We start from the raw sequence: 14,440 nt of genomic DNA, 5'->3' as shown, positions 1-14,440 counted from the left end.
ACATTTTTTTTTAAAAAGAAGATGAAGAACCGTGACATCTAAGAAACAAGTATTTTTTTTTCATAACATATCTTGTATATTAGATAATTTTTGTTAGATCTTTAAATACTATTAATAATGATAAGTTTAACAGTTATTTTTTCGGTTACAATATTACTTTTGTAGTTTTTATTATTATTTACTAATGTAATATTCTTAAACGAAAATGTTACACCTTAAAACACAAGCATAACCTTCATGTCAAAAGGAAAAACCAAGCATAACCTACGGGGCTACTTACTTTATTGTGATGATAATTTTAAAAAATAAATAATTATATTTTCAACAATTTTTTTTTAACCCGACAAAACAAAACAAAATATTGAAAGATCAAAATTTCACATTTATCATAATAAAAAATAAAAGTGTAATTGAGTTAAAAAAACTAAAGAACTTAATTATAATAATCAATTTTTAAATTGAAGTAAAATTTACTAACAAATGAAAATGTATATTAATTATCACCGATTAAGTTAATCAAATAGGATATGATTGTTCTAGTTTAGTTAATAATTTCAAATTTAAAATTAAAATATGTAATACTTATAAAAAAAACTGTGTTCATATTAATATGGATTCACATGAATAAATAAAGATCCGAAATAAAGTTTTATTTTTTTATTAGTATGGGTTTGAATTCTCCAAACGTTATTTTCTATTTTTGGACAACCCTCCTAAAGAGATCCCCCAATGCCTAAAGGTTAATTGAATACCTGTAATTGGATGAAACTGTTTTCAGTAATCTTGATTCTTCAAGGTGGGGTTCTGCTAGCAGTCCTAGCATGCCCGGTAGTGTATTAGGAGTGTCATCCCTGTATTCATAATATTCTATTCACTCGAGAAAAAATTGTACTTCAGATTGGTATGCATACATTTCCATTGAAAAAAAACAAAAAAGAAAACGAATAAACTCGTTGAACTGTACCATGCATGTCCCTGTAGAATGAAAAGGCAAAAGGGGAAACCCCATGTGGGTTAGTCAGAGTCAGAGATACCAGCTTGCATGTCTCACTTCACTCCAAAGTCCAAACAAACCTACCTTTTTAATTTAGCGTTTCCACGGTCATGTCATAAAAAAAAAATCCCTTTCTTTTTCCCAAATTTTTCTCTCTATATAAAGATGGAGCAAGAAAGCCAAGAATAGCATGTAGCATAACGTGTTTGCATTAAGCATTGCAATAGGAAGAGAGAGAAATACTACATACACACCCTAGCTATAACTTAGCCACCCTGTAATAATTCCGAAAAAAGAAGTGAATTAACCTCTTTTTTCTTTATCCTCACACAATATTCCCTTCGATCCTCTCTTCCCTCATTCTTCGCTAGCTCTCTGTCTCTTACATTGTTTCCCTCCATTTGTGCCCCTTCCTTTCTGGGTCCCCTTCCTTCTTTTCTCTTAACTTTCATTTTCTCTCTCCACCATTTTGTTTGTTGTTGAACCTCTCTCTCTCTCTCTCTCTCTCTCTCTCTCTCTCTTTCTCTCTCTGCACCAACACCTCCTTGAGCCATTCTTCTCCCTTGGTCCCAGTGTCAAATATTCAGGTATATGCTGCTTCATAACCTTAATATATAACAATACCATTGTTGTTAGTGTATATGGTGTTGGCCTAGCTAGGATGTTGTCATTTTTAATATTCAAACATATTGGAATGGAGAGCAATAATATTAATGTGACAATGTTTTCTCGTTCTTATTATGATTGAAAATGTGCCATGTTGGTTGCATGTTTTCTGGGTTTGATGCCAACCATGTCATTCTTTTGTTGTTTTTTGGTTTTAATTTACTACGTTGGAGGTGTAAAGGGAGGAGGAAAATAATGATATAAAAGTATGACCAATATAATTGAGCAACATGCTTGTTAAGGGAATAAAGAACAATCTGGTCATTCTTTTTTTAGGGTTATTGTTGATTTATACCAACAATGACAATGTCCCTTAACCCCTCTTCTTCTCTTGCATTGTTGCTTCTGAAATGTTGGATAATGTTTCAATTTTTTTTTTTTTTTTTACAACATTGGCTGACATTGATATTTGAAGATTTGATTGTTTATTCTATATTCCTTTGTTTGGATTGTGTGGACTTCTTTCTGATGGATGATTCCCTTTTGTCTGAAGCGACTGACAAGTCTTTTTTGTAATGTGTATCAATTCTTAAAACTACTATCCCTTGGAATTATTGCTACAACTTGTTTTCTTAATTTCAATTATGATTTGGTTTTTTATGGATAAGATATCGGAACAGAAAATTTGATTAATGCTTCTTTTATCAGTAAATCTTAATTGTTAGATTGTTAGTTTTTGTTAGTGGAATGGATTCTAACCCACAATCTCCTCCCTTTTGATTAATGCTTATGAGGCTAGTAATGTTGTCAAGCAATGCCGCCTGCTATGAAGATTTCTAGATGCAAATAAAAATTATTGGAATTTATTACAATTTGTGAATTGGGTTTCCTTCCTCTTTCCATAAAGGACCAAGAATGCTAAGAGTCTATAAAGAAGCTTATAAACCTTTGTAGGTGAAGATTTGAAGATCTTAATGTATACTACATAAAAGAAAATGCTAAGCATAGCTTCTGCTTTTTCCTCTTTCTTTTTAACTTGGTTGGACTCCATAAATTTTGTTGATTAAGATGTTGATTATTTGAAGATATATTTATAGCAGTTTGTTAAATGAGAAAAATCCTACCTTGCACATTAGTTGATTTGGATAGTATTACGGATGTTTCTCTTAGGGGAATCAAATTCAGACAAGAAGTTATATATAAACTTGACTTAAAGAAACCAAACTGTGCAGGGAAGATGATGCACGAAGGATCGGTTGAGTTGGAGACCGTGCTTTCTTTAAGATCTCCTACAGCAGATATGGAAAATGATGACTTGTTTGGTAAATCAGGGAGCACAAAGACTACTAGAGACACTTGTGGTGACTGGTTGGAGAAGAACTTCTATTCACCAATGCTGGAGACACAGAATCAATGGAACCAAGCTGCACTGAGGTTGCAGAAAGTTTACAAAAGTTTTAGAACAAGGAGGCAACTTGCAGATTGTGCAGTTCTTGCAGAGCAGAGATGGTTAGTTTCAACACATGAAATTTACCTGGGTAAACACAGTTGGAATTTACATGAAACATTGTTCATTTTATTTGATACTTCCTCCATCAGTTAAATTTTTTTACACTATCAACCAATTAGAAATCAAGGTAGGTATAACTTGTAAGGTAGTTATAGTAAAAGCCAAGAAACTTACCAATACATGACAGCTTGTGAATGGATGACAAGATAAAGATTCTTTACATTGTCAGGGCATATACTCTCATCATCTTTTGTATGAGGGTGTACACTTTTAGATTTAGGAGTCTTAGAGCAATCTCATAGAGTACTTTAAAATTAAGTTGAAAGAGAAGGGAATAAAAAAATCTTTCATAACTCATGTGCGTGTGTGCTCTCTATCAAACACAAAGATGTTCATAATCTTGTTTATGTTACTGAATTAGATTCATATGTATAGGTGGAAGGCTTTGGATTTTGCTGAACTGAAGCGCAGTTCTATATCATTTTTTGACATTGAGAAACCGGAGACGGCCATTTCACGTTGGTCAAGGGCAAGCAAGAGAGCTGCCAAGGTAGGTTTTCACATGACTCGCATTATAATATGTTGAATTGTTGATGTTGTAGCTTGAAAGATTAGTAATTTTTTTTTTTTTCTCTGTTTAATAGGTTGGAAAGGGTCTATCTAAGGATATGAAGGCTCGCAAACTTGCTTTGCAGCACTGGCTAGAGGCAGTAAGTCTCATAGCTAAAGTGATATAGTTCAAATTAAACTGCTAATTTCTCTAACTGGTTATCAACTTAAACAGATTGACCCCCGCCATCGCTATGGTCATAATCTTCAATTTTATTATGTCAAATGGCTTCGCTGTGATAGCTATCAACCTTTCTTCTATTGGTAAGAATGAAAACAGAATGAAAAATTTAATCGGTTTAACAAGTAACTTTGAATCAAACTGATGGATAAATCAATCTACAAGTGTAGGCTTGATATTGGGGATGGCAAGGAGGTACAGTCTGACAGATGTACTAGGACAAAACTTCAGCAACAATGCATCAAGTATCTGGGTCCAGTGAGTTTCTTGTTCCCTTTGATTTCACTTTTTTTCTTCTTATATAAACAAGAAGGATCAATCTCATGTTAAAATAGGTTATGAACAGGCCACAATGTTTTATTTTAGAGAAAAACTCAGAGCTATTATATAGCTTGACCGTCAAGCAACAAGTAAAAGTAATTTTAAAAGATGTTTCTTTTGCAGGTGGAAAGAAAATTTTATGAAGTAGTTATTGAGAATGGGAGGCTCTTGTACAAGATTAGTGGGAAACCTGTTGAAACAACAGAAGATGCAAAGTGGATTTTTGTACTTAGTACTTCCAAGACTCTTTATGTTGGCCAGAAGAACAAGGGCACATTTCAACATTCAAGCTTCCTTGCAGGGGGAGCCACATTGTCTGCTGGTAGATTAGTGGCGGAGGATGGTGTTCTTAAGGTATGAAAATGAACATAAACCCAAAAGATTTTTAACAACAGATTTAGTATATTGCCTTCCTTTCTATATGCCGTTGTATCGCATACTGACAGTAGACTTTTTCAACTCCAAAGGCAGTTTGGCCTCACAGTGGGCATTACCTCCCAACAAAAGAAAATTTTGAGGAACTCATGTCATTCCTTAAGGAGAATAATGTGGATCTTACAGATGTAAAGGTAAATGACTAAATGGTGACTTTGCTGCAGTATAAGATCAATCTAATGCAAATTTCCATTCAGCATTTACATGACTGAAGAAACTTAAACTCCTAGATTAACATAATTTCACACTCACTATAATCTCATACTAGTTTACTTGGGATAGAGAGTTATATTTAGATAGGTATTAACTTTAGCCATGATATCATGCATAGAAAATTAGCTAATTGCCATTTTCTTATATTCAGAAAAATCCAGTTGAAGAAGAAGACTTGGCCAAAATTAACCAAGATCTCTTCCGAGACAATCCTTCAGAGGCAGTGGAACCTCCAAAAATTGAAACTGAAAGTTCCAGCCCGTTAGCTGAAGATCAGCCTGACTTGAGAAATGAGGATTCTAATGCTGATTCAAATCATCAACAACCCTTATCAAGATTGTCGGTACGACTAGGATCAAAAATAGCTAAACTTGAGATACCAAAACGAGTCACGGTGTATGACATTTTCGGAGAGCTAGCAAATGGTCCTCGCACCAAATTTTATTCTCCAACTGCAGTATCAGAATGCGGTTATGAGACAGCAGAAGAATCATTTATAAACGAGGCGGAATTCATGGTTTCCAAATCAAACATGTTTGTTGAAGATCAAGATGAAGAAGAGGAGAATACTATTCCAAAGGAGACAATCTTGAAGAGGATAGATTCACACAAAGGAAGGAAATCATATCAATTGGCCAATCACTTGTCTACCAAATGGACAACAGGTGCAGGCCCTCGAATTGGTTGCATGAGAGACTACCCTCTAGAGCTTCAGAATTTGATTCTGGAGCAGCAAAATTTGTCTCCAAGGACAAGAACAACAGCTCCATCACCCAGGATACCGCCGTTGTCTCGCTTCAGCCCTCATGTTGCTTTTCCCCCTCCTTTGGATGCTCCAATTGCCTGAAACAGCTAGTATATTAAGCTGACAATACATAGGATGAAGTAGCAATTAAGGGGTGTCACTTACTTCTGTTGAGAAAATGACATAGGAGTTCTTTTTGCAATGCTTTTGATGCCATTCTTCAAAGCCATATAGTTTTGGTAGGTCATGTGATGGATGAGGAACAAAAGAACTTTGTAAGTTCTGGTTCCAAATGAGGAGAGAATCTGATTGGCTTCTTTCATCCAATCTAGATTGAGATAGTAGCAACTTGCAAATCATTAATAACATGTATAGTTATGCAGCAAATTTCTCATGTTATCCTTCAAATTGTGTACTACTATATTTATCTTATATATGATAACATGAGGAAATAGGTAGAGTAAGATTATATTATAACACCAAAATTGTTACTGAGTGTTTCCAATCCTTAATATCTATCAAGAAATACACTGTTAAATTGAGGTTTGAGATATGTCTAATGTATATAAATAATACCTGCCTCTATGTTTTGGAGTGGTAGAAGTGCACTTGAAAATTACATTATGAATTACTTTGATAATTTGTATGAGTAAAAATGAAAATTAAAATAAGAACCAGTGATAAATGCATTTGATGATTGAATTGGAAGTTGCGATGATTGGCAGCATAACAAACAAATCTGAAATTCCATGGCTAATATTAGTTATATTACACATCTGCACTTTTTGTCACCATATGATGGCTGCTTTTATAAACGACAGTTCCAAACAATAGAAAAATATTAACTTCAAGCAACTACTTCTTTATTTAAACATAAATAAAGGGATTAGACATCTATCACTGAAATGTAATATATAGAATTTACAATCTATTTATAATATATAATTTCTAAAACATTTACTTAGTTGTCACTCCATTTTCTTTCTTCTATCAAATCCCACATTCTCATTCATTTTTAGGTATCGTTGTGATTATCCACTGTTTTATTACTCTTAAACTCCTATTCTTCCTTGTAAATTGGACGCATTACTTCTTAAAAGGCTTTTGCAATTAAGCAGCCAATGGAATCACGAATGTTCTTCCAATTAATCTTCCTTTGCTATCCATAATGAAAAAAAATTCATTTTTCTGCTAGACTTTCCTTATTTTGTGACCAATGACCACGAACATTGTCTTCTCATTCCGTTGTACTTAGGGTTTTTCTTACAAGTAACTAACATGAGAATTTTTTGCCAGTTTGTTTAACCTTATATAAAAAAATTAAATTAAATAAGCAGTTTTATGATGTGTTTGTCTAAACTAATCTTACTTAAAATAAACAGTTTTCTACTTTTTTTTATAAGAAGTAAATCACATCTTCTTAAAAAAGCATTTATATATAAAAAAAAACTAAACTTGCAGTTTGTTAAACATATAAACCATTAGCATATTTTACTTTTTTTTTCGTCATTCTTACCATTTAACTACCTTAATCTATTATTCACAATATGTATTCATCTAAGCTATTTTCTTGTTATGCTACTGCTTTTATTTTTAATGCATATAAATATCATTTCAAATTTCAAGTAAAATCAAAATAAAAAAGACAAGGGTAAATTGTTCATAAACTATTACTATCTCATTATAATTATTTTCTTAGGTTATTTTACAGAGACAAACACAAACTAATAAATAGATAAAAAAGAATAACAATCTTACAAAATTAATCTTGTCATCATTAATTCATTTTTATTTTTAGTTTTATAGTTCCTATCATTAATATTATAAGAGATATAAGTAAAAAAATAATAAATATTACATTAAAAAACTAAAATAACAATTATTTTAAGTTAAACTTTTCTTCTTATATGATGATTAATATGGGACATAAGGAATATCATTCAATTGCAAACAACCATGTATAAGTGTATTGACTTTTATAATTATATCTTAAAAGTCGTCCATATTGGGACTTTTTTATTAGTTAATGATGTAGTCATGCCAAAATTCAAATTTTAAGATAATATTAGAGTCTATCATAACAATTATTATTTGGCTTATGAAGAAACCCACTATTTAGCCATTATCAAACCATCTATAAATGTATAGTCATGCAAACTTTACGTTTGAGATATCTAGCCCTCAATGTGAAAGAGGCATAAGATTTCACATCTACTAGTAATATAGTCAAAATAGTAATATATAACATTGTGAGATAGAGTTAAGCTTAAACTCGAATTCTAAGGTAAAATAACTAAATTATTTATTGAGTCAAAGATCAACCGAACACGTCCTAAATGATGCTCACATTTAAGCACAAATATCAACTAAAGCATACACAACTTTTCTACCAACAACAATTGACACAAGTGATAACGATTTGTGTTTCTTAACTAAGTGGTTCATGTTTCGAATCTTAATTGACCCTTAGGTATAAAATAAATCATGTTAAGAATAAAATACACACCACTTTTTGTGCACTAGAGGTCTTCGGCGAAGATTAGTCACTGCTTCGACAAGACTATTTCGTATCGATACCATGTTCTCAAAAAACAAATACACAACTTTTCTAGTGATACTTAGTTATTTTTATTGGGGAGAAACAAACTTGCAACTACATCATCGTTCATTTAAAATTAGGAAGCAACTTAGAGGTGCAGGAAGCAACAACCTTAAAATTATCCATCATGGTCGCCAGGCCCATCGCCCAAAAGGGAAATCCACAAATTGAAAAATGCCACGCCCATTTTGTTTTTACTTTCTACATCTCTATGCTTGCTTTTAACATAAACTACATTGCACAGACAACTTAAAAAATCCCAGTTAAAAATGATCGACGAAGAATAGCTTGGAGGTATTGCGAATGTAACATTATGAAATATGTTAATGGCATTACGTCAAAGTAAAAGGAAATAGTATCACATTTATATACAACAATACTCATTTTAAAAAAATAATGATAGCTAGTTTACCAATTGACACTTGATAAACAAAGATCTCTCTAACTATGCACGTATGCACCTTTTCCCAAGAAAAAAGTAGCAAGGTTTGCTATATGAAAGGAAATATTGCATACTCAGCATAGAACAGATTCCATATGAATCGATAGAATCCTGATATTGCATCCTGCAGCATACAATCAGACATTTTAAAAGCAGCTTAAACGATAGTGGAAAAGTAAAGATAAGGAATGAAAAGTTCAACACTTAGACTAGCAGAGATGGTGTCAAGAAAGATATATACAAAAAAACATTTCAAAACATGTTTTCATTTTAGCCCTATTATTATTAAACCATTGATGTTGGAGTCTAGATATTTTTTTTGAAAAAATAAAGGTAAGTGTATTTTGCCACCTAGAGTAATTGAGTATAGAACTATTCATATTCCATTGATAAAAGATCTTGATCTCTATATATATCCCCAAAAGACAAAGTGGAACAACTAGAACAAGCAAAGCAAGTTCTTTTAAAAACCAATTGACATGGTTATGTCATCCTAATCTAAAATATAATAAAACTAATTAGCATGAAATTTGTATCAATCAACGTATTCATTAGTGCCACAGTGCAAGTACTTAACCAACCAATAAGCCGTGATATTAACTAATGTGACGAGGAGGTTCATGGTATTGATAAGTAGTTGAACTGATTCGTGTCATCTGTAATCTTTATGTTTCAAGAGACAAAAATAGAGATCAAATATCTGAGCATTGAAAACAGTTAATAAGTTGCTACAATTACTTTCTTACAGAAGATATAATATATTACCTTGGTATAATTTGCTTGTTCTAATATTCGTGCCTGAAATATAAGAAAGCAAGTCATGGCTATTTTTCAATATCAGCTTGCATCTATTTTGGAGAATTTAAGAAACAGAAAAATGAGAAAGCAACTTAAGTATCTTCTGCATATCACCTAGGTCCCAATAAGCATATACATACTTACATAGTGCACGTGATAGACAAATCTCAACAACACTACAGGGGGTAAAATGCTTTGCTTTATAATATCAACAACCATAAAATGCTACATTTTTTATGATGCCATAGATATCTTTAAGCACTTGTAGTCTTGATCACAATAGGTTATTCTTATGCCATCTAATTTACAAAGTTGAAAACAGGTAAAGCCTGTTAGATGGAAGGGGGAAGAGTTTGGGGATCTTTCTCTTTTATTTTCCTTGCATGTTTTTTGGGGCTTAAAATCAGAAAGTGGGCCCTAGACAGTCTACTAATATCTCAAACCGTATACTAACACCAACTTTTTTATTTTTTAAGCAAAGGAAAGGAGGAAAATTTCTGAGAAATTTACTCTGAATGATTCAACAAACTTGCGGCCTTTTGAAGATAAAATGCAGGTTCCACAGAACTCTTCTTCTCAATTCAATTTAGAGGTTTTGAAAGTAGGATTGAGTATTAGAGATTACATAAATAGGGAAATACTTTTGTTGGAAAAACTGCCTTAATTGTGGACACCCCTTAGCATGCCTTAGTTGTGGCCTCTTTGGGGTTTGCCTGAAGTGCAACCTTGAGGGTGGTGGTTTAGTGGTTTAGTCCCACATTGACTAGAGATATGGTCAAATTAAAATATATAACTAGGGGACAACCCTCATCTTACAAACCAGTTTTGTAGGATTGAGTTAGACCCAAATCCAGATTCTAAGAACTTTAATTATGGATTATGGATATTATGAAATCAAGACATGAAAGATAATAAAAACTCTAATGACACCTAGCCAATTTTTATCATTTAATATACACATGATAAATCTATTATATATAATCTATAATATAAATTTTAAAATTTAATATATAGCGGTTTATGCGGTTCAATGAAGTGATCCACTAGTCGGACCAGAGACCCACTAAACCAGTACCATGACCAAGTTGATGACCAGTCCAAGTTTTATAACCCTGTCTTTCCCTTTTTTGTAACAAAATCTTCTATAATTCCCCTAATCCTCACCCCCCCCCCCCCCCCCACCCCTAAACTGTCCAAGAAAATAAAAATAAAAAATCTGATTGTCACTGTCTGCTATTGGTGTACTGATTAGTGATTACTGATATAATACTACTTTTTAAATTTGTCAAGAACACATTTATCCAAGTTATACTGGGAAGAAATTCCCAACAACACAGAACTCAATAGCTTGCCCCATTTCTCTAAACAAAACAAATATATTTTATTCGGAGTAATGGAGTGACTTGGTAGGTGGAGGAATAAATGGGATTACATAAAAAAAAACACCTGAAACATTTATGAAAGTCCACTTAAACTAGAATGACAGCCTTGACAGTTGTTAATCCAATTAACAAACCTGGTAAATCAAGCTTATTGCAAAAATTGTATGAGCTGGTATGAGTAACCAACGCCTGAAAGCCTGTCAACAGTTCCAGAACGTACATAAGATTTTGTTTCCATGTATGAAAAGATAAAGAATTTCATGTAGGTGATTGGCACATTATGCAAGTTTATATTCACCTGAGGCATATAAATTGCTGCCAAAACAGAAACAATATAATTCACCAGCAAAATTCCAGAACCAAGGAAAGCAATGTTCCGAACTCCTAATTTTGTAGCAAAGGTTGATATCTGATACCTGAAGTTAGTTATGACATGCAAATCCATATTAGATACAGCACCTAATTAAAGGTTGGAAGCAGATTATGCTTTATACACAGAACATACACACGCACGCACACACACACACCTATATGACTATAGGTACATACACAAATGCAAATTTGTTGAAATAGAGGTGAAATGCAATATCAGCAACCCGGCCACCCGGGTAAATAAGATCAGTGAACTGCAATGTTTACACTACTGGATACCAAAACTTACTTGCGATCACCTTCAACATCAGGAAGATCTTTTGTTATAGCAATTACCAGTGCGAAAAATGTTACAAATGTTGTGATAAAAACCACAGGAGAGCTGCAGGCAGAGATACAAGAACAAATATATAATAAGTTCCCAAAATATGAACCGAACACCTAAAAAAAATATTGAATGAAAAGCTAACACCACTATAAGCTTCATTCATGTCAGGGGAGCACAATTTATATTGCAAGGCAGAATTGACTGACTCAACCACTTTAAGGTGGATTGCACTTCTAAAATTGTCATTTATTACTGTTATAAAATCACTGGTGCCCTTGTTTTTAGCAATTCTATCTTGGATATTTTATTCTTTGATTATATTTTTTTCTTGGTTGAAACATCAAAAGTTCATAGTTAGTATACTCTACAATGTGTGTCTATTTAAACACCAGCCGGGCAGCCACCCATGAACTCAGTTGTTCAACTTTACCAATTACAGATATGAAGCAACAAATGATAAAATTCTAACCCACCTCCATTCAAATGCAAGCCCAAGGGAAGCTCTAGTGGCATAGTACACACCAAAGTTAAGGAGAAAACCACGTACCTGCATAAGCCTCTTCTGTCAATCTTTTCAACTATATCAACAAATACTTAAAATTCAATTGCCTACTGAATTTATCCAAAAAAAAAAAGAAAAAATAAACAGATTCACAAATTGTTGTTACTTGTTAGAACTGAAAAAATTAGGAGGAAAGGAGGATATATCATACCGTGGCAATTATAAGAAATGCTGCAACAGGAAAGCGTTTCATCCTCAATGGAGGAACAGAATAGATGGTTCCCAAGAAAAGGCCAAGTGTGTAAAGAGAAAAAATGAAAGGCCCAAAGTTCAACCCTGCAATCGACAGGCCAGCTGCTGCAAAAAATATAACCAAGAACCATGCAGATTGGACAGAAAGATCTCCAGCAGCTATAGGTAAATAAGGTTTGTTTACCCTGAAAAAAGAATATAAAACCAACTTAGATTAACACTACTGTCTGGATTTATTTATATAGACATTTAACGACAACTAGAATAATTTAAGAACTAGAGCAAAAGAATCTTAAAATGAAATCACTGTACTGTTAAACATGTTCAAGAACAAAACATTGTAACTTCAGCAAGAAACGTGCAATGGGAAGGACGTGAAAAGGAAAATAACAACTGGAAGACAGCAAGTAATGAGACAGTTATCTATATGCCTGCTTCATACTTGTCAATGCTAATGTCATAGATTTGATTGATGCCAACTATATAACCATTCCCACAAATCAGGGCAAAAAGACCAGAGAAAGCTTTGAACAAAAGAGACCACTTTATCAAATTCGTGTTCTCAATCAATGCTCTTGCCACCAAAGCACTGTAAATACAAAGAGAAAATGAAATTCAGACAAGTATGCTTGGGATGAAGTTGCAAGAAACAGTTGCTAGCAAGTTATAAAGTTACTCACAATGAACCTAGTGCTGTACCACGTATAGTATGTGGCCTTAAAAATCTCCAGCAAGCATCTTTCAAATCTAAAAGTCTTTCAGCTAATGGACGATCAGAACCAGCAGCTCCAACTCCAGTGCAGGCCTGTCAGCATAACAAGAGTAAAATCTCATGCAAAAACCAAAAGTAGGGTAAAAGAATGTCCTTTAAGTGCATGCTTGGTTTCACGATGAATTCTCTAGGTAACTTTTTTACACGTTTGGTTTCATGTTGAGGAATTGATTTTGAGTCCAGAATTGATTATAAGTTAAAGCGGCTCTAGGTAACTTCTGTTTTAGATCAAAAAAATTATACTTACTAAGTTTTACTATTAACTTGCTTTTGTAACCCAAACATAAATCACGTTACTTCAAACTCAATTTTAACCGAAATCAATTTTGCAAAATCAATTTCGCTCAGAGTCAATTTTGTTAGATGTTCATCCAAACAAACACTAAACCAACACATAGTTATATCAAGTTGAAGTGACTAATGAAATGATAAATGGCATATGCAGAAACAACTCATTGTTCCAAACACTGCAGGAATCAGCAATTTGAAAACCTCCCATCCTACCAAATCTCAATTCACCATGAACTGTTCTGCAAAACCCATCAATTTTTTTTCCTGTAAAACACAATCAAAGGAATCAAAATTAGAACTTTAAGGGAAAACAAACACACCCTTATGGAACTGGGTCTTTGGGGTCTCTTAGGAACAGCATTTGAGCAGCATCTGTAACTGTGATGGTTCAACCCAATTGAGTTGAAGTGTTTGGAAAATCCTAAGAACAAAGGTTGGGACGTTGTGGCCTTAGTGGATGATAGTTTAGCGAAATTCAAAGTGGGAATTGTGGAAGGAACACGATGTGAAGTTGGAGAGAGTGAGAGCTCCATAAGGAGCTGAACACAGCAAACGAAAAAACACTCCAAATTTCAGACGCAACGCAAGGCAAAAAAATGTGCGTAAATTGTAGAGCCTTTGCTCACACAGTCACATTAGCTATCTTGAGGGGTCACAACTTACCTGTGCCTCAAATTTTGTTTTCCTGTCTCAAAGTAATAATGATTATAAAATAAAATGTTGTTCTTTACATGCATTTTAAGTTTAAATTTGCTTTGTTTATGTTTAAAAAGGTTTGTAAAAAAATGTTTAAAAGGTTGAATTTATAGTAAAGGTGTTTATTAAGAGAGAGTTTTTTGGTTTCTAAGAAATTATATGTTTGGAAAAATTTAGTTTCTTATGCTTAGTATACATTTTACAAAAAAAAAATTGTATTTATGGGAAATGTTATTTTTTGGAAATGGATTTTAATTAATTTCCCACAAAAATTTTCTTAAAGAGAGGTGAAAATTTTACTTTTTTAAATTTAATTTTTCTTTTAATACAATAAATACATCATGTTATTATTTATTAAATTATATAATATATAAATAATTAAATAATCTCCC

General features: G+C 32.9%; 2 protein-coding genes across 4 annotated transcripts; one reads left to right on the top strand and one right to left on the bottom strand.

Annotated features, from left to right (window-relative positions):
• The first annotated feature begins 1,205 nt into the window (after positions 1 to 1,205).
• On the top strand, positions 1,206 to 5,781 carry LOC114367465 (IQ domain-containing protein IQM6-like). The gene is made up of 9 exons (XM_028324654.1): positions 1,206 to 1,581; positions 2,833 to 3,109; positions 3,546 to 3,660; positions 3,755 to 3,820; positions 3,895 to 3,983; positions 4,071 to 4,158; positions 4,345 to 4,575; positions 4,689 to 4,790; positions 5,021 to 5,781. The coding sequence occupies exons 2-9, from the start codon at positions 2,838 to 2,840 to the stop codon at positions 5,714 to 5,716; spliced, it is 1,659 nt and encodes a 552-aa protein (XP_028180455.1). The 5' UTR covers positions 1,206 to 1,581; positions 2,833 to 2,837; the 3' UTR covers positions 5,717 to 5,781.
• A 2,720-nt stretch (positions 5,782 to 8,501) lies between these two features.
• Positions 8,502 to 14,003, bottom strand: LOC114368608 (homogentisate solanesyltransferase, chloroplastic-like). 3 transcript variants are annotated; one of them, XM_028325821.1, is made up of 11 exons: positions 13,673 to 13,999; positions 12,970 to 13,094; positions 12,732 to 12,878; positions 12,249 to 12,474; positions 12,009 to 12,082; positions 11,497 to 11,589; positions 11,134 to 11,251; positions 10,970 to 11,032; positions 9,421 to 9,453; positions 9,237 to 9,318; positions 8,502 to 8,779 (listed from the first exon to the last, which is right to left on the bottom strand). In XM_028325821.1, exons 1-10 carry the CDS (start codon positions 13,883 to 13,885, stop codon positions 9,274 to 9,276), a joined length of 1,137 nt encoding a protein of 378 aa, XP_028181622.1. In that variant the 5' UTR covers positions 13,886 to 13,999; the 3' UTR covers positions 8,502 to 8,779; positions 9,237 to 9,273. The 3 variants fall into 3 exon arrangements, with proteins under 3 accessions (XP_028181622.1, XP_028181621.1, XP_028181623.1); XM_028325820.1 differs by lacking the exon at positions 9,237 to 9,318 and having other exon boundaries at positions 13,673 to 13,997; XM_028325822.1 differs by lacking the exons at positions 9,237 to 9,318; positions 12,732 to 12,878 and having other exon boundaries at positions 13,673 to 14,003.
• Between the last annotated feature and the right edge of the window lie 437 nt (positions 14,004 to 14,440).

Source organism: Glycine soja, chromosome 9 (genome assembly GCF_004193775.1).
Source record: "Glycine soja cultivar W05 chromosome 9, ASM419377v2, whole genome shotgun sequence".
NCBI classification, from domain to species: Eukaryota; Viridiplantae; Streptophyta; class Magnoliopsida; order Fabales; family Fabaceae; genus Glycine; species Glycine soja.
The sequence above is the reverse complement of the archived record's forward strand: the minus strand, read 5'-3'. Positions and strand labels throughout refer to the sequence as shown.

Bases quoted from the DNA above. Each gene is read 5' to 3' on its own strand.
- LOC114367465 (XM_028324654.1), top strand. From the start codon at position 2,838: ATGATGCACGAAGGATCGGTTGAGTTGGAGACCGTGCTTTCTTTAAGA. The intron at 3,984-4,070 runs GTAAGAATGAAA...CTACAAGTGTAG, and splicing joins TATCAACCTTTCTTCTATTG to GCTTGATATTGGGGATGGCA. The intron at 4,159-4,344 runs GTGAGTTTCTTG...TTTCTTTTGCAG, and splicing joins GCATCAAGTATCTGGGTCCA to GTGGAAAGAAAATTTTATGA.
- LOC114368608 (XM_028325820.1), bottom strand. From the start codon at position 13,885: ATGGAGCTCTCACTCTCTCCAACTTCACATCGTGTTCCTTCCACAATT. The intron at 12,475-12,731 runs GTATGAAGCAGG...TTCTTTTTTCAG, and splicing joins TATGACATTAGCATTGACAA to GGTAAACAAACCTTATTTAC. The intron at 11,590-12,008 runs GTGGGTTAGAAT...CTCTGCCTGCAG, and splicing joins GGGCTTGCATTTGAATGGAG to CTCTCCTGTGGTTTTTATCA.